Consider the following 18,568-nt stretch of genomic DNA (forward strand, 5'->3'; position numbering starts at 1 on the left):
TCTTAATTAAGCAAAATAAATATCGGTGTGTTTTTTTAAGCTACCGGAGACATGCACAGGACCTGTCGTATGTGATCAGAAGAGATGGGGAGTTTCCTTTTCCATGGGAACTGCTTAGAAGAAAAACCCGACGCCGACACACAAGTGTCTAGTGGCTTCGGAATTGGCTGCGAAGATGTTAATTTCGTGTTTCCTGACCCTCGGGGCCGCTCGGGAGAACTAATAATTTTCTGCCGTCCGACGGCACGGCCGGGCTTCCAGGGGGGCCGAGGGAGGGAGCCAGGCAAAGGGGGCCGAGCCGAGCCGAGCCGGGCCAAGCCGAGCCGGGCTGGGCCAAGCCGGGCCAAGCCTGGGGACCGAGCCGAGCTGAGCCGAGCCGAGCCGGGCCGAGCCAAGCCGGGCCAAGCCCCTACCCAGGGACCGAGCCGAGCCGAGCCGAGCCGGGCCAAGCCCCTGGCAGCCGAGCCGAGCCGAGCCGTGCCCCCCGCCGCCCAGGTGCGCACTGCAGCGCGCATCCCCCCCGCGCCCCCGCGCGTGTGTGCGCACACGTGGGCGTGCACCGGTACCCACGCGTGTGCGTGTGCGCCGCGGGCAGGCGCTCGTGCAAGTGCCGTGGCTGCGTCCGCGCGTGGGTGCCCTCCCGCCTGCGTGTGTTTGGCCGTGCGCAGCCGGCCCGTGGCGGCCCGCGCGTGGGCAAATGTGAGCGTGCGGGGCCGTGCGGGAGCGGTGCTGCGGGCCAGACGGGCGTGCGGGTGCGCGTGGACGCGCGTGCACACGCGGGGGCTGATGCCCGCGCGCACACTCGGCGTGCAACGGGGGGCGCGCGGAGCTGCGGTGCTGGCGTGCACGGACGGGCGCGCAGCACGGCGCGTGCACAAGCGTGCGGGCGGAGTGGCGCGGGCAGATGCGGGCACGAGGGTGTGCGCGCAGATGTGCGTGTGCACGTGCGTGCGTCCAGATGTGCGTGTGCACGTGCGTGCGTCCAGATGCGTGCGCGTGCGTGTGTCCAGATGCGTGTGCGCATGCATGTGTCCAGGTGCGCACGTGCGTGTGTCCAGATGCGGGCGCGCACAGGTGCGCGCACCGACGCGTGGGCGCAAGCTCGTGCACCGCCGGGCGAGCAAGAACCGTGCGCGCGCACGTGTGCGCGCAGAGGAGCCCGCACAGCCCCGAGCCCCCCCCGCACCCCTCCCGCAGCCGAGGTTGGAGCTGTTGGGGGTGGGAAGGGGGGGAGGGGGGGGGGGGTGTCTCCCCTTGGAGCCGCGCTCGCTGCCCCTTTAAGACCGGCACCCCGCGGGGATGCGCCCGCGGGCACGCGCGCGGGGGGGGCGCGCACGGGTGCGTGCGCCCGCCCCCGGCCCCTCCCCGGCGCTGCCAATCACCCGGCGGCCGCTTTGATGTCGGCAGCCCTTGGCCGCCGCGCCGCCGCGCTCGCACACAGGCACCGGGCGCTCCGTGCCGCTGCCCGCCCGCTGCTCCCGGGGAAACTTTGCGGGGCTCGGCGCGGGGGGGGGTGGGTGGGGGGCGGCCGCCCTTGGTGGGGGGGGGCCCCGCCGAGCCCGGCATCCCTGCGACGCCTGCCCGCAGCCTGCCGAGCCCCCCGCCGGGAGAGGGAGGGAAAAGGGGGGGGGGGGGGAAGGAAAAAGATTTAAGAAAGGAAAAGAAAAATTTTTTTTTTGGTTTTTTTTTTTTTTTTTTAGAAGGAATTCGAAGGGAATTTGGAAAAGGAAGCAAAAAAAAAAAAATCGAAGGGAAAAGTTTAGAAGTTAAGGAGGAAATTTAAAAAAAAAAAACAAACTTTTAAAAGAGAATTTTTAAGAGGGAGCGAGCTCTTCTTCAAGAGGAAAATAATAATAAGAACTGAGGGAGAGGAAAACGAATAAAAAAAGCCGAGAGGGCTCGGTCCGGGCGGCGCAGATCAGCCCTCGCCGGGACAGCCGCGGCTCGGCTCGGGAGGGAGGAAAATGCCGCAGCTGGGCAGCGGCGGCGGGGACGACCTGGGGGCCACCGACGAGATGCTGGCCTTCAAGGACGAGGGCGAGCAGGAGGAGAAGATCCCCGAGAACGCCTTCACCGAGCGCGATCTGGCCGACCTCAAGTCCTCGCTGGTGAACGAGTCCGAGGGCAGCGGCAGCCCGGCCGCCGCCGCAGACCCCGAGGTGAGCCGGGCCCCCCCGCCCCCCCCCCCCCCCCCCCAGCACGGCCCCCGGCCGGCCCGCACCCCCCCCCCGCCACCCCCCGCTCTGCTTTTCTCTCTCCTCCCCATGCAGGCCATCAGGCGTGTGCAGGATCCGCAGAGGGTTTATCAGGAGAAGCTCCCGGACCACATGGAAGATGGTTAGTGGCGGCGATCCCCCCATCCCCGCACCCCCCTGGGCTCCCCTGGGACATCCCCCGGCCCCACGACCCCCTGGCAGGGTGGGAAGGGTTGGGGATGCCCCCCTGGAGAGCTGCCCTCGGCCCCCCTGCGGTCCCCTCTCTTGGGGCCGTGGGGCAGAAAGGCTCCCCAGATAATCCATCACCTCCATGGGCTCCCCCGGCAGGCAGAAGTCACCTGTTGGAAGGCAAACCTTGACGGGGAACTTTAATTTTATCAGGTATGAAGCACCAGGACCCAGGGATGTATAAAGGATCCGCGTATTCTGGCTACCCTTTCCTAATGCTCTCAGACCCTTATCTGCCAAATGGATCTATGTCACCGCTGGTGAGTTCATCCTCTCCTTACCCAGAAGTTTGGTGGCCTCTCATGCCAAAGTGTGCCGCGGGTACCGTGCAGGCATCTCTGTGTGCTGTTTTTCCTGACAAAATGCATCTCAGTTTGTAAATGCCCGGGCGCTGTCCTGTCCGAGCTGAAGGAAGGAGTGGGAAGGGGCAGCGCTGCTTGGCGGGCAGCGCTGCTTCTCTCCAAATCTGCTGGAGGAGCTTCTTTTCATGTCTCCTCTTCTAGGTGCACCTTTTGCTCTTCCAGCAATCAAACCCTAAGATCTGATGTAAAAATGCCCCTTCCTTTCTCTGGGTCTGGAGGCGAGCAACTTCTGGTGTTTGTGTTCAGGGACACGTCCCACGGTTTAACTTTGTTTGGCGTATTTGCTTGTAAAATGGCCAGGTTTTGGCCTGCCTTTGGTTAGGGCTCTGTTGTGGATGATGGCCCAGAAAGTGGGTCTTACGCTTCTAAAATGGCCATAGAGGCTTTTCGGAAAGAGCTTAATGCTACCGGAGGGCTATTCCAGTCTTCTTCCTACAAAGTTTTTCCCTTTCAGGTCAGATCAGTTAGTAACTCTGCGTATTTTGACGTTTATAATAAGTTTTGCTGTATGAATAATTGAACTAAAGGCTTCTGTAGAAAAGCTGTCTCTACCCATCGCCATCTCTATCAGAACTTCAGAAAAGAATTTCGTGACATCGCAGCAGATACTGAGCTCGTGTCGCTCCAGGGGAGCCGGCATCGCTGCATTCATTTCAGACATTTGCAGTCTGTTAATGAGAACTGAGCAGCACTCAGCGTATTTCAGTTTTAGTTTTTAACCTTTAAAGGAATAAGGTTTAAAAGAATATGTAATGCCATCCTCACTGTAAGCAGTTCAGTTTTCAGTTGTTTGTTCACTGGAGGGGTAGGATGTTAAGCTGGCGTTGTGAAAAATTGATGAATCGTGGGGTATGAAACAATCCTTGAGGTGTGATAAAATGGTTTTTGTGGGAATCGGTGCCGTCTGCTCCCGCAGGCAGGAGGGGACAGGTCCCTCCAGCAGCCCCACCATGCCCAGCAGAGCCCTGCTCTGTTAGGGGGGAGCCCATCTCCCTGCCGTCACTGTCAGAACTGCTGAGGTCGGGGGGCAGGTATGGAGGATCTCTCTAAATTTTGAAGTCTTTTTCAGTTTACAGCAAGAAAAGGTGTGTTTGCAAGGCAGGGTGTTGTTGTAATCAGAGTAAGCGTCTCGTCTGTTGCTTCCCACCTCGTGTCGCTTCCTCCAGGTATCCCCCTCGCCCCTCTAAAATATAAAGCTGCTCTCTTCCTGATAAATTGTAAATGGTGATGTAGAAATTGTCTTACTGAAATGCGTTTAATTTGCTCCCTTGTATAGCATCTGGATAAGTTCAAAGTTACATTAGCCGAGCAACTATTTGTTGCAGTGGAATATTTCTTTTAATCTTAAACCCTTACTAGATGGGCATCAAAGTGCAATAGCCTATTTATTAGTAATTATGCTGAAAAGCAGATTGTGGCTTGTGAATCGCCATTCCCCTTGATAACGTTAAAAATAAATAAGTACAAGTTATTGTCAGAGCAACAGATAGCTGTAAATAGACCATGCAGAACTTGAAGAGGAGAAAAATGAGTAGCAGAGAGGGAATGATTCCTGTTCCCTCAAGAGCCACAAAAATCATTCACAGCCTTAGTGAGTTTTATCTAGGTCTGTTCAGATCCTGCAGTGTTTTATATGTTACATGTCTTAAAAAGCTGATTCGATGTTTTCAGCTAAAAATCTGTTACTAAACATTAAGGGAAGAAATCTTAGTATCTAAAGTATCTAAAAGCTGGTCTTTCCTTTGATTTTTGGCGTTTGCGTAGTAGTTATGCCAATATATCTTTCTGAGCAATTTTGTCCTGTGTTTGTATTGACTGTGTAAAGGTTATTGTTGCTAAATTATGTATTGCTCTCATATAGATTTATTGCTACCATGTGCATTACATAAAATGCGAGCTGTAATCTGGTGGCTGCTTCCAGTAATTGAGGAGGTCAGATCTGTGACCAAAGATTTCAGATACTTAACCAGCCATAAAAGTGTGTTTAATTAACATTTTAGCACGAGTTGGAGGGGAGGGCTGTGTGAGTAGATGGGATTATGTATCACAGTCATGCGTGGTGGAGGTATTTTGCTTTATGGGGCTTCCTGGAAACAGTTGTTTGCAGCTAGGATTAATTTCAGAATCCTCAAAAAACAAAATTTTTTTTTTTTTAAAAAAGGCGCTTTTGTAAGCTATCCTGGCTTTGCACGTAACTGCCTGACAAGGACAGTACAGCTGCCCTAAAGACGAAGGGCAGTCGGCAGCGAGGTTTGGGGCTGAGCCCCCCAGCCGCGCACCACCAAACCACGATCCTGCTGCGGGGCGCTGCGAGCGGTGCTGGGGCCGGCCCGGTGCGCTGCCCGGGCGGGTGTGTCGCTACCGGTGTCGCCGCAGAGCTGCTTCTGCTCTTTCTCGTATTTATTTGCTCGGCAGCATCACTTCAGCTTTGTTTCCCTGGGGGTGGTTGTTGCCTGCTGCCTGCTGCCCTGCCCTGGCGGTGCTCGCCCCAGTGTCCTGCCGGGCTCCCTCTGTCCCCGCAGCCCAAACTGTGTCTTTTATCAACACGCACCCACCTGGGTTATTTACACGTGCTGTTGCCGCTCCCGAAAGATGCTCCGAGTGTGGCCGGGTACCTGGCAGCAGCAGCTGATGTGCTGAGCCCCCACCGAGCAGCAGGATGTGGCGAGAGCCAGCCTGCAGCAGGCAGCAGCTCAGTGCTGCTGGCGGTGGCAGACACCTTCCTAGGGCACTTCGGCTGGATTGGTGCCGATTTCAGCACTGATTTGAGTATCCTGGAGGAGCAGCAGAGCTGGCAGAGAGGCAGGAGGACGGATGGCAGGTGGTGGCCGGGTGCTCCTGGAGCTGGGGACGAAGCAGCGGAGCGAGCCCAGGCTCCCTGCGTTTTGGGAGCAGGCTGGGGATGCCCCTGGGCTGGTTGCTTCAGGACGGGCACTTCTGGGTGAAATGGGTCGAGAGCATCTCTGTGCAGCTCGTGCACGTGTCTGAAATCCTGACATTTTGCAAGGCACCAAGCAAGCCGTTCCTCAGCCGGCTCCCAGATGTCGCATGCATGTGGCATGAGTCTGCTTCGTCTCTCCTGAAAAAGTCCAGCTTTTTCCAGAGCAGAATATGTAGGATTTGCAGGTTAAAAAATCTGCAAGAAACTTCCAAAGAATATTAACACGTTGAGGAACTGCTTTTCTAAATGAAATGTAAGATCATAAAACTATATCCTTTTTTAAATAGTACAAATGACTTTAAATCAAATTAAGGTACATCCTTAGTAAGAACATCAGCCTTTTAGGTGGTTACAAACATTAGAGGTCAGACATGGTCAAACATGTTAACACTTTGATCAGATTAAAATATTTTTCTTGCTACAGTTGTATAATTGAGTTTAGACCTGAGGGGTTTTTCTGAACATTGTTATATCTTGTACCATGTGGTAGTTAAATTTTAGAAGGAGCGCTTATAAGTTCCTTTTGTAAATAGGTTTGTGAAGTCGGGGATGAGCAGCGCCGTCCCGTACCTAGGGACGTGGTGGGAGAGCCCCTGGAGCAGGGAAATGTGACCAAATGGGGCTTGTTCCGTTCCCTCCTCTGCTGCACCCCTCCTGTGTTTAGGCAGCTCGTGGGGTGTGGGAAGGCAGAACGTAAGTGTTTTGTATAAAAAGCTGAGGCACTGGACTTTGTCCTGTTCTTGTGTGAGAAACAGAGGTCCAAGAGCACCTATTTCCTTGGAAAATAAGGACGCTACATAATTTTCTTAGCTATTAAGCTAACTAGAGCTCACGTAGGAGCCAAAGGGTGGTGGTACGCTCCCAAGCTCTGCACGTTTAAAGCCCCAAAACGAGACGTCAGGCCCAGGAAATAACGCAGATGTTCCCGAGGTCCACCTGGCTCCTTGAGCTCGGTCTTCACGCAGTGGGTTTGAGCTGTCCCCTTGGGCAGGGCGAGATGAAAGCGTGCTTACTGCTGGCCTGGGGCCACAGGTCCCAAACGTGCATCACGAGGTCAAAAAGCTGAGGCTGAAAGTTTCCCTCAGTGGTTGGCAGGAGAGGATCAGTCCCAGGGGACAGGACAGAAGCCAGAGCAGTGTGAGCTGGGCGCTGGGACACAGCTTCTGGGTCCATCCAGGTCTACTCTGTCCCGTGGCAGGAGGCTGTTGTCCCCGCAGCAGGTGGGGGACAAAAGAAATCTGCAGCTCAGCATCTGCATAGAGGTTTTTCTGTCCTAGCTCATGCTATCAGAGCAGTATTTTAGCATTACTTTTACCGTGTGAGGTTCTGATCCTGTTGAAACCAGCATCAAAACTCCCCAGAGTCTCTATGCAGGGGTTGTCCCTGCGCGGGGGCTGCCGCGTCCCTCTCCAGGTGTGCTGGCATCAGCTGCAGGCGAGTGCTAGCTTGGTGCGACACCAGCAGTGCCCACTGCAGTGCGACAGCAACATCACCAGCAGCATCCCAGGTGGGTTCTCTGGTGGCACGGCTTGCACTATAGGACCACCCCAGGACAGTGCCCTGTCCCCGCAGGCTGTTACAGTCCTGGCAGAAAGCATTGGGAGCACAGTGCCCAGTGATGGATGTCCTGGCACAGGCAGATGACTGATTTGTTCCCTCCTGACCAAAACAAATCCACTTCTCCCAGCTCTTCCACCTAGCTTGAAACAGGATAGTGGTGAAAAGTGTTTTTTTTTTTTTTTATATTAAAGCATAATGCTGGATAGGGGGATGTACCAAGACACAGGGCTTCCGAGGTCATTTATTGCATGTCTGATTCAGCCTCGGTTCCCCCCAAGGAAAATTCTTGTGTTAATTTCTGAGTTCATATCACACCCTCAATTTTGAAACAGAACTTCCCTTTGAAATAAATTAGAGAGTTCTGCTTAAGAAGCAGTGACATGATACAGCACTGCATGTGTGTGGTCTAATATAACCTTATTTTTAAAGTTTTTTTTTTTTTTTTGAATGAAAAAAGGATAAAGAAATATGTCACAGGGAAACAAGACCAAGTTCTATGTAAATCCTTGCGCACGTGATTTAGACGGTTCAACCATATCTGCTCTTCTCTTGGCATTCCTGTCCAGGCTCTCTTGGAGCTGGCTGCCTAGGCACGGGGCGGTTGGTGGCGGGGAGCTGCTGTGACATTATGCATGGGAAAGGCACTGTTCTGAGCTCCCAACTGTTGCAGTTTGTGAGACGTTATTAGCTCAACTGGTGGAGAATTTGGAGAGAAAAGCAAAACATAGCATAAACCCAAACTCCCAAAGCTCATCCATGTTAATGATTAATATTTTTGAAATTTTAACTGGGAAGAACAAAGTGATTTGGGGGGTTAGTGGCACACGATGCGTCCAAGATGAAAGGCGAGAGCTCCTCAGCTTGGTATCCCAGGCTTTAACCGAGCAAACGGGAGCAGCAGGAGGGGGCAAGGAGCTCGGGAAGCACCGGAGGACGTGTGTCGCACCAGCCTGCAGTCAGCTCACTGCAATAAGTCTGCAGGCACCATTCAATTCCTGTGCTCGGTGGAAACTCTGACAAATCCGTACGGTCGGGTTTGCTGGCATTTGTTGTTCCGAGGTACTCGTCTGAGAAAGCACGCGGGCGCTTCCATGGCTGAGCCAGATGTTGCTGGGTCCACAGGGATGACTCTGGCTGCTCTCGTGGATCATTTGTGAGGGCCAGATCCTCACTGCAGATTGCATCCCTCTCTATCTGCAGTGTGATCTGCAAGTGCAGCAGGTTTTCGGGGTACGGGTGGTGTGAGCTGCACACCTAAGATTGCAATCTGCTCCGGTCTGTATGTCTGTGTGCATGTCATGGCAGTCAGTGGCAGAGCACAGTCAAGAGCTGAGAAATACCCACAGTTCTGAGGGAATGTCTATGACTTGCCATTGACTTCACGCCTGCACTGCTCTGTCTGTCCTTTGTCCCCGTGTGATGCAGCAAGACCAAATTTAGTGTTCATTTCATGTGGTTTGGCCTTCGAGCCCCCTCGCTAATTCGCTATTGGGAAGGTAAAGGAAGGACCTGGCTCAGCATGGTCCCAGAGGGGTGCTCGTGGGGAGGCTGTGCTGGACCAGGCAGGTGTGGGGGAATGGTAGGCTGGCACAGGCTGCCGTTCAGCTACCGAAATCCCCTGTACCACATGTGTCTCATGGATTCCTCATGAGGCCCTCAGGGATTGTCTTCTCCTGTCAGTCTGAAGAGGGACTGCCTCAGTCCCCAGCGCAGACCTTTAGGAGAGGGCATGGCCACTGTGGGAGCTGCGGCTCCTCTCTCATCCCAGCCCTACAATGCTTTGCACAATCCCAGGGGCTGCCCACTGCCTCTCCTCTCAGGCGCTGCCGCTGCTTTTCCTTGTTTCCCCATGCCTTTGCCACTTCAGCCCCCTGCTGCTGGTGCCAGGAGATAGCTAGCATCAGCATCTCTCCCGGTCTGATGCATATGTGCTCTTACCTCATCGTTTACCAACAGTGGGTGGAGGGCTCAGAAATGGGAGAGCAGGTCCACGTCGTTTCCTGGGCTCTGCAGAGCCAGGGAGAGCTCCTCAGCCTGACAAAATCCTCCGTTGCTGCCAAGCTGGGAGGTGTGAATACCCCCGCACAGGCCCTTTCATGTGCTATTCTTCCAAACGTGCCTTTAAAAATACGCACAACATGATACTTGCTCACTAATCTCTGTGTCTGGAGGCTGAAGCGAAGGTTGGGTAGGAGGCCTAGGTGACTCAGAGGGCTGGTAACAGGATACGGAGCCGTGCGCTTCCTACTTCCCAGCTTTCATCCGGCTGATTCAGTGACGACCTCGCACCCATTGCTGCCTGGTCCAGCGGCCTGCCCACGAGTGCAAGGCTCCGGCCTGCTCCCGAGCAGGGTGAGAGTCTCTTGGCAAGGATGATGAATGTCCCCTCGGCCCAGCCTGGCCATGCCAGGAGCTGGCAACGTCCCCACCGAAGCCTCTGCTCATGTGAGCCGAGGGCCTCGTCCTGTCCCTAGGGTTGCCGCTTCAGCACATGCTGCTGGCTCACAAACCCACCTACTTGATTTCTTAAAGGAAGTGATTGCAACACCATGTGCCTCCGAGTCTTGATTACAGCAGGATCTTTTTCTTGGTCACCTCCAAATGATCTTGGGCAAGCAGCTCTCCCCTTCGCGAGGGCCTCCCTGCGCAGCAGCGTTTCACCGCTCTGTCGTCTGGCCCTTTTCTCCAATTTTTGCCCCTGGGTGTTTATAAATTATGACCCTCCCCAAAGTTATGAAGGGCTGTGCTGCCACGGCTGTCTCTGTGAAGTGGTTTCATGGAGAAAGTGGGCCGTTTGGTCAGGGCTGACGATGAGGAGGGTTGGCAAAGCCCGGCAGAAGGAGCGGTGCCGACCCGGAGCATCCCGCTGGCCGGAGGCTCTGGGCAGGAGGCCACTGCAGTGGCTCCAAACCTCCACTGCCTCGGCGCTAAACACAGCTCGGCTGCAGCAAAAAGAATCTGGCTCATTGTTTTTCACGGGGTCCCCAAATTAGTATTTTGTTAAACAAAACAATAAAGTCAACAATGCTGTGGGAAGTTTTCGAAACCAAAGTAAAGCTGGATGCTAGAATCTAGAGCACTTTTCGCCTCCGGTTATAACAACTTTACATTTGATTGAATGATAGGCAAAAAAAAAAAAAAAGTCTCAACAGTGTCTCCTTTGTTCCATGGAGAATTGGGAGCCATAATATACAAAGTACACATCTGTCTTCAAGAGCTATGCTGCAATCATGGACTGACCAAAAAAGACTTTTTTAGAGTGATTCCACTTCTGTGCTATATGTTGAACTTGTTTTCTGCTGTGGTTTGCTCTGAAGAGCAGCATCCACGAGCGTAAATAGAGGTTCTCCTCTGATGTGACTTACACAAAGAGAAAACGCGAAAGCCCAGGATCATAAAGTGTGCTTGACTCAGCACGAAGGGGGTAAAATTATAAACACTTGCTTAGGAGGTAGTCTTCCCAGAAATATGCTGAGAAAGGATCATAAATGCGGAACTTGTATTTGAACACTGAAAAGATGGCACCCAGGAGATTGCCTTTATGTTTCGGAAATAAACCCGCTTAAGGTCTACCACATGAAAATTTGTTGTTCTTAGCACAGGCGGGCTGACGATTTGGTTCTCATTATGTGTTGCTTCCCTGGAATTGCTGGCACACGCTGTCATGTCGCAGGAGCTGGGGTAGGCAGTGAGGAGGAGCCGTCGTCTTCTAAAAATTTCGCTTTGTATGACTTTGCCCTTAAAGAAGAAAGGCTGATTCCAGCGTGGGAGACTGTACAACCCCTGACACCAGCATAACCCAGGTTGAAGTTTGGCCTTTGAACTCTGACTTCCTGCTATAACTTACACAGTGTGGCACTGCGATCTTTGAAATCCGACCATCTGAGGTGATGCAGGGATTCAGAAGTCCAGGTGACGCTCGTGGGAGCGCATCGTGCAGTCTGTCACTGATGTGCAGTGTTGGACAGCCAATGCTGTCGCACAGGAGAATTAAAAATATGCATATTAACCTTAAATCCAAAACTGAAGTAATAATATAAAATAAGAGGGAAAAAAAAAAAAAAAGAAAAAAACCTTTCTGTTTAACTTTCTCTGATACAAAGCAATTTCTCCAGGACTGTGCGCCATATGAAACACATTATAAATGCTCTTGTAAAATCCACATCATTATACCACATGAAAGGCTGGCTCCTAAAAATAGCCATTCAGAGAGGATGCAGGCTAGTAGCAATTTCGGTGATCATGAAATAGTTGTGTTGACATCTCTATGCATGCACACCCACAGAAAGCTTTGACTTTTGAATATTCTTAGCAACATTTGTGCTTTGTGGAATTTTCCACGTTCTGGTCCCATGAATAGTCTTTTGGCCGGTGGTGTTCCTTTCTGATCTTATCCATGTACTTCTAAACTTTATTTTATTGAGAAAATTGGTAAATGATTTTCTCTTCTGCACGAAACTCTTTCCTTGCTGTCAGTTTGCCAGCGGTTGACAGTATCAGTTGTATTTCCCTATCTGCTATCAATGGAAATATTTTCTTTTTCCTTCAATAAACCCACACATCCCTAGCATTTGGAAGGCTAACTGTCAAAATGTAAACCTGGAGCATTAGATGATAGCATGAGGTGCTGCCACATCTACCCGGCCTTTGTATCTGCTTTAGTATTCAAAAGAAAGTAAATGAGATCTGCAGTAATTATACAGCAATGTATCCACAACAGAAATTTCTTCCTTGTCCCAGCAATCAGAATTTGGCTTTTGTTTTGAAATATGAAAGGATATAGCCTCCTGCCTTTGGTGTGTTTGCAGCAAAGCGCTGGCTGGTATAAACTGCCGTAGCTCTGGGACAGACAACAGAGTCATGCCAATTGATATCAGTCAAGATCTTTTTGAAGAGCTCATCATATTTTATTTTATTGCTGCCGTGTTTTGTTTTTAGCTTATTTGTTTGAAATCATTACTACAGGGATAGCTTTCTGAAAACTGTTTGAATCTTCAGCGCTGATCTCTGTTTGCATTTTTCTTTTATAAGCAGATATGGGGATGCTGGATCCATGCATCTTCAAACGCTTGGATGTCTGAAGGTTGTGGCTTAAGCCTGTCCAAGGTTTTAAGTGTGTGGCCCCTCTAAAGCCAACTGGAAACAGTTTATTTCTTCAAAATAAGTTTGCTTTTGGAATTGGAGTAAAATCTTTGGCAATATTGAATGAAATAATAGGGTGTTCAGGAAAATTGCATTGCTTCATAAATAGCTGGCAGGAAAATCATTAAGTCTGAAGTTTCATTCAAATCAGATGTAGCTGTGGTTCTAATGGGGCAGTACACAAACTCTTCAAGAAATACAACTCAAACTGATTCACTGTGAGAGTTGCAGTCACTCTCCAAGTTGTTTTAACTTAAAGGGCAGCTCTTGTCCCCTGTCCAGCTCTGCAGTCCTTCTCCAGTGGAAGCCTTTTCTCAAGTTTTTACATCCATCTGTTGAATTCTTGCAGGCTGTTGGTAACTTTGAAGCATCGCATGCTGTAAATCAGCATCACAGAAATATGCTTGCTCTTGCCAGCTTAGCTCCCTAAAACAGCTGGATATGGGGATACGGGAACACCTCAACGAGACAATGACTTTAATTCTTTCAAACATCATAGAATAAATGCATTCATGTCTAAATACAATCAGTAGTACTTTAAGGATATCTTTCCAACTAAGTGCTAAGAAATTTTGGCTCACGTGTTGGCATAGAGGCAACAGATATTTGGAAAGAGCCCCAAAAAGTTCTGAACACTTTGACCTTGAAGTTTACATCATGCCTAAGCCCTTTTGTATTTTCCATAACTAATCTGAGGGCCGAAACTAGGGTTATATCTGATAGCGTAGGTTTTCAACTATTTTGATGGACTCTGGGCTTTTCCTGCTAGCAGCAGAATTCAGTTAAAGACGATAAATGCACACGGCTAGGCTGGAGCTCTGAGATTCTTAGCAGCGCTCGAACAGAAGGATTGTTGTAGAGAAAAATCCATTTCTTCACTCAAGAGGACAGCAAATTACCTGTTATTATTAGTGCCAGTTGCTTGGATATTGGCACTAACTAAAAATGGTATATAACTACATAACATACATTTAAACTTTGCAAAAGTAACTATTTTCAATTCCAAAAAATAATAATATTCTCAAATTATAATATGCTATACTTACTGATCTGGTATATGCATCTACATGTAAATCCATACTGGGGGATAAGGCAGGCTGCAGTGCTGTATGTGTGAATCTATGAAAGATGAGCACATCTTTCCAAAAGCATCACTGTTTGCCCAATTTTTTTAATTTATTTATTTTTAAATCTTGGTCTCTCCTGGCGGGTGCGTTGCTGCTGCCGTGGGTGGGAGCTGCCTCCCTCCTGCCTGCGCCCTGGGAGTTCGTTTGATACAGCGCCCAGCGATCCTGTTACCGGAGAGCACCAGGTGCCGCGTAAATAGCCAAATAAACAGACATTAGTAACACAAGTTGTTTATGTGTTAACACAGGATGTTCTCAAAATCAGGTAAGAAGTGAGGCATGTTACCAAGTTTTATAGCAGAGGAACCGGATAGTCTTGTACCTGCGTGCAGGGCTGCGACTGAGGAAGCGCGGTTTTATCCCAGCTTCTGCTCCGGGTCCCCCAGCAGCTCTTTGTCTGTGACTCAGTTTCCCCCAGGAGCATTTTGAAGCTTTATCGTTGCATGTGTGAGAAGGGTTTGCAGAGCACTGCAGCGAAAGCCATGTCAATACAGAAAAACAAAAACAAAACAACAGAAAAAAAAAGAACAGAAAACCCAACCCATCACTGGCTACTGTGATAGGAGCTGTTTCAGAAGCGATTGGAGAAAGCTGCACTGCTCATTAGACCATTTACTTTATGATATTAAACAAATTGCAATTTCATAATCTTTTAGCAAGTTGCAGGTGGCCCTAAAACCACAACTCCTTCGAGGCGATTGGCATGTTTTCTCACTTCGGAAACAAATCACTTTTTTAGCCTAAACAGTAATTTCATGGAGTGACGTTGGTTGGTGGGAGTGAGGACTGGATGGTCCAACGTGTTGTCTCTCATGCACATGCCGTGCAAATCCCTGCTGCTAAGCCGAGGACAAAATGTCATTTCTTATTTACCCACTTGCAATATGCTGATGAGAACAACCTCCAGGATTGCACGGCATAGCTTTTGGACACATGTACCAAACTCCTGGATGCATAATTCAAATTCCTTGTCATGAAGAATGAGTCTATTTATCTTGGAACCTTTTTTACTTAAACAGTAATCTCTAGGAAATCATTTGTTAACAGTAGTTAGCTGCCAGTTTGTCAGTTAATGGCTTGAGGCAAAGTCAGAAGCAAATGAAATCTTTTCCAGGCAGATGTCGCATGTGGTGCAGAAAGGTTTATAACAACTACAAGCATCAGGGGAGGCTCTCGGATGACTTCAGTCCAACTTCTAGCAACACGGGCAACCTGGGCGCCATCGGGTATGGGCGGCCGCGTGGCTACCACATCCCTTTGTAAAATACTGAAGCCTGCAGCCGTGCTGCCTCTGTCTGAGCCGGGGCTTTCCTCGCTGGAGGCTGCAGGTGCGGGTGCGCGGAGCCCCAAGTCATGGGTGCTGCACTTTGGCCCCGCGCAGCTCCAGGGGGACGGGGCAGGGAGCTCCAGCCCGGCTCTGAGACGTTATCGGTTCCCCATAGAAGTCTAGCAGCGAGTTTCAGTTAGGTAATGAGGGTTATCTGATTTCTCTTTAATCTGAGAAGCATCACTGAGCATTGCAGACAGAACCATAACGTCAAATTGCTGTTTATCTCGAGCTCGGTGCTGCGTGGAGGAAAAGTGGCAAAAATGGGGGAAAATTCACGGGAAGGGGAGCTGAGAAAAGTCTCCGTAGCCTCCACCGGATCCCTCCTTCTAGCAGGAGGAGCGGGTGAGAAATAACTGCCCTGAGTAGAAACTCTCCCATGAAGCCACAAAATCCAGCTGAAATAAATACCACTTCCCTGCAGCATTATCTCCCACTCTGCGCTGTCTACCCACAGAGGATGGTAGGGTGTATGAACTGGCAGGGGATTAATGGCAGCGTGGTTCATAAAAAACGTTGCTGCCAGAAGGACGTGGGACCCAGACAGAAGTAAAGAGGGGCTGGTTCTCTCTGCAGATGCCCCCAAGTGCTATTTGTCTGAGAGCAGATTTTCCCACAGATCTTTGGCCTTCATATTATTTGAAGAACCCCCTCTGCAGCTGCAATCCTTCCCTCCCCCGAGGGAAAAACAGGGTGGTAACTTTGTGAACTGAATGGTGTGGAGGTTTAGGAGTGCTGCCATGGGAGGGGAAGATTTGGCTCATTAGCGTGGAACATTGTGTTGCCAGGAACAGAGTTCTGGGGCAGAACTAATAACATGGAAGCAGATGCAGTCAGCTTTTATTAAACTGGTTTGTAGATGACTTTAAATAGGCAGCAGTTGTTCGTGGGTCTCTCCCTGTGAAAGGCAGAACAGACCCCAGCAGCAGAACCTGACTTAGATGCTGGCTAGCAAGTATAGAGCAGCCAGCCAAACCTGGGGATGTCAGGAAAAAATTATTCCAAATGTCTTTTAAGGAAAAAAAAAAAAAAGAAAAAAAAAAAACCTTTGTGGTTCTGTTATATTTCTAAGCTCTTGTAGTCCACATCTCACTTGGGACAAGGAACAGCTGTAGAGTCATAAAGCTTATGGTCTGGAGGAACCAACATTATATCATCTCCTCTTTATTGTGGTGTATCACCTCTATGTCTCTGACTACTGAATTTCACTCAGTCACCCCAATAGCTGGGTATACCATTAACTGCTTGGCCATGTGTTACAGGTCGGGATGGATAAATCCATCTCCAAGCCCAGTTTTGAAGCACTTCTCCCTTGAATCACCCCTTCTGTAGCGCTCATTAACTCCAGAACGCTTATCTGCATCGCTGATGATTGGTTGCCATTTCCTGACACATAGCATTCCATGGCCACCAGTAACGATGGGCTGAACTCGCTCCGTAATTGCTTTACACAAGTACACAGGCTGCAGAGACCATTCACCAAACACAAATTGCCCGTGCTGGCTGGCTACCAGAACCAAACAAGGTGGCCGATGCCTCCGAGAGGTCAAAGATCGTCCATCCCTCTGCTGGACCCAGCAATGAATATTGCTGTGTGTCCTTACAATGTCCTCCTCTTTGACCGCCTCCATGCAGCCCGAGCTAGCTGTCTGCCTCTCATAAGGCTACCAGCAATGATCAGCCCCTTCAACTCAGCTGAGTCTGCAAATCTCTGGAAAGGTGTTAGTTGGATTTCTGACTTCTCCATAGAAGCCCACTAGCTGTCACCTTCTTCCCCACCAGCTCCAGCCACCATTTCGTAGAGCAAGGAGCACCTCCAGAAATCCTCTCTTTGCTCTGTGCATCCAGCAGCAGCCTGACGTATGCATGAGGTCTTCATCCACGTGCTCCTCGCAGCCTCGTCATCCCAGGCCCGCTGAATAAGGCTCAAAGAATCCCATTTGAATGCTGCACTCCATCCTACCTTTGTTGTGCAATACTTTTTTCTCAGGCAGTTTCTAATCTACAGATTTTCTGGGATCTGTGCATGGCATGAAGGGAAGCCTCCTCATCACCTCGGGTTCTGTCTTTCAGTACCGAGTGTTTAAGACATAATTCTAGGCGTCCAGGGCTTGCTTTCTCTTTGTGTCTCCTTTGCTGTTGCTTTCATTTACTAACATGTTGAACTTCAAAGTCTATTCTTTCTCCTTCCTAATTTTTATGGAAAAAATGGTCTGAACCCCATTTGCATTTCCTCCCTGAGGATACTGGCAATCCTTAATCCTATATATTAAAGAATCTCAGTTTTCCCAGCAGCCTTTTATTCTGGGACTACTCTTCCACTCTCTTTTCTCCTTGAAATTCTCTCCTGTGGTTCCAAATTGCTCTTCATGGTGCCCCTGACCACTGTCACATTCTGTTATTAGCTATTTTCATGGACGTTTGATCGCTTTTAAGTCTTTTTCCTCCCCTTTCCAGCCTGCTCTGTGGCAGGTAATTGGTAAGGGTTTCACGCTTATGGCGGTGCGTGCACATTTGCCCTTGTTGTTGCAGCGGGGCCGTGTGCCGTGAAACCCAACGATCTCCAGGGCCCGATGGGAATAACTATTTCTAGAGCCACGAGACAGCAGGATAAAATCAAGGACGGCGAATAACTGGGTGCAAACGTATTATACATGGTGCTCATTCACACTGCGGGCTCCGTACTGCACTTAAGGACAAGGCGATGGCTCGCAGTGGTACTGGGATGGCACTGGGGGGACCCAACCTCCCCATCCCTTGTCCCTCTCGCTGCTTCCATGTGTTGTGTGTGCTGGGAGAGCCCCGACAGTGGCTCGCCGGGAGGTGCGGGAAGCAGGCAGGGTGCTGGCTGGGCTGGCCGGCCGGATCTGGGGGCTGAGATCACGCAAACCCAGTCTTCTCTCCTACAAGTCATTCTCAGCTATGTGCTCGGGTAATTAGCATGTGCATAAACACTTTGTAATCTTGTGATCATGGCTTGCAGATTAGCTCTTTTGCCAGCTTTGCGATTTCTTTGCCAGTTTTAGTTTTAATTGCAAATCCATTACTGCCAGCTCCCTTGCATATTGTAGCAATAGGCAAATTAAAACACTTGGACACAGTTGGGCGGGTTTCAGTTAAGAAATTAATTGTTACTGCCAACCAGGGCTTTTTAATGTGAGGGTGGCATTTGAGCTTGTTTTTGAGGGCATAATCTCCGAGACTTTCTTTTTTCCCTTTTCCTCCCCCCCTCACCAGACTGCGTTGCCCTGTCGAGCAGCTCCACAGATGGCATGAAGCAAATGCTCGCCTCTTTGATCTCCTAGTCAAGAAATTTGGAAGTCGTTCTGAATTTATGAGAATCCTGTCTGAAATAAATCTGTCTGTGCACAGGGCCACACTAAGTCAACCCAGAGCTGCAGGCACCGCTCACCTGCATCTCGCCGTGCAGGATGTGTCCCGCAGGAGCGCTGGGTGATGGCGTAGCGATAAAGGGAAACTTTATGCATGTTGTTGAACATGAAGAAGTCTAGACAATCTATGATTTACCAGTCAGGGTAATTGGCTAAAGGCTTAATCCGCTCTGATAATCCAGTAATGGTATTGTTGGCAGGACACTGATGTAAATATCACTCAGCAGAGCTGGCAGCCTCTGTCTCCTGTGATTGCTGCCATTCCCCATTCCC

General features: G+C 50.2%; 1 protein-coding gene across 4 annotated transcripts in view; it reads left to right on the forward strand.

The window, feature by feature from the left end:
* Window positions 1-1,525: 1,525 nt before the first annotated feature.
* TCF7 (transcription factor 7) overlaps window positions 1,526-18,568 on the forward strand; it is a 68,970-nt gene continuing 51,927 nt past the window's right edge. The window contains exons 1-3 of one of the 4 annotated variants that reach the window (XM_040573998.1): window positions 1,526-2,159; window positions 2,271-2,337; window positions 2,598-2,704. In XM_040573998.1, coding sequence (XP_040429932.1) covers window positions 1,965-2,159; window positions 2,271-2,337; window positions 2,598-2,704 — 369 coding nt within the window. In that variant the 5' untranslated portion in view covers window positions 1,526-1,964. The remainder of the gene's footprint in view (window positions 2,160-2,270; window positions 2,338-2,597; window positions 2,705-18,568) is intronic. The other 3 variants (XM_040573995.1, XM_040573997.1, XM_040573996.1) reach the window with 3 other exon arrangements.

The sequence above is a fragment of the Cygnus olor genome, chromosome 14 (genome assembly GCF_009769625.2).
Source record: "Cygnus olor isolate bCygOlo1 chromosome 14, bCygOlo1.pri.v2, whole genome shotgun sequence".
Lineage (NCBI taxonomy): Eukaryota > Metazoa > Chordata > Aves > Anseriformes > Anatidae > Cygnus > Cygnus olor.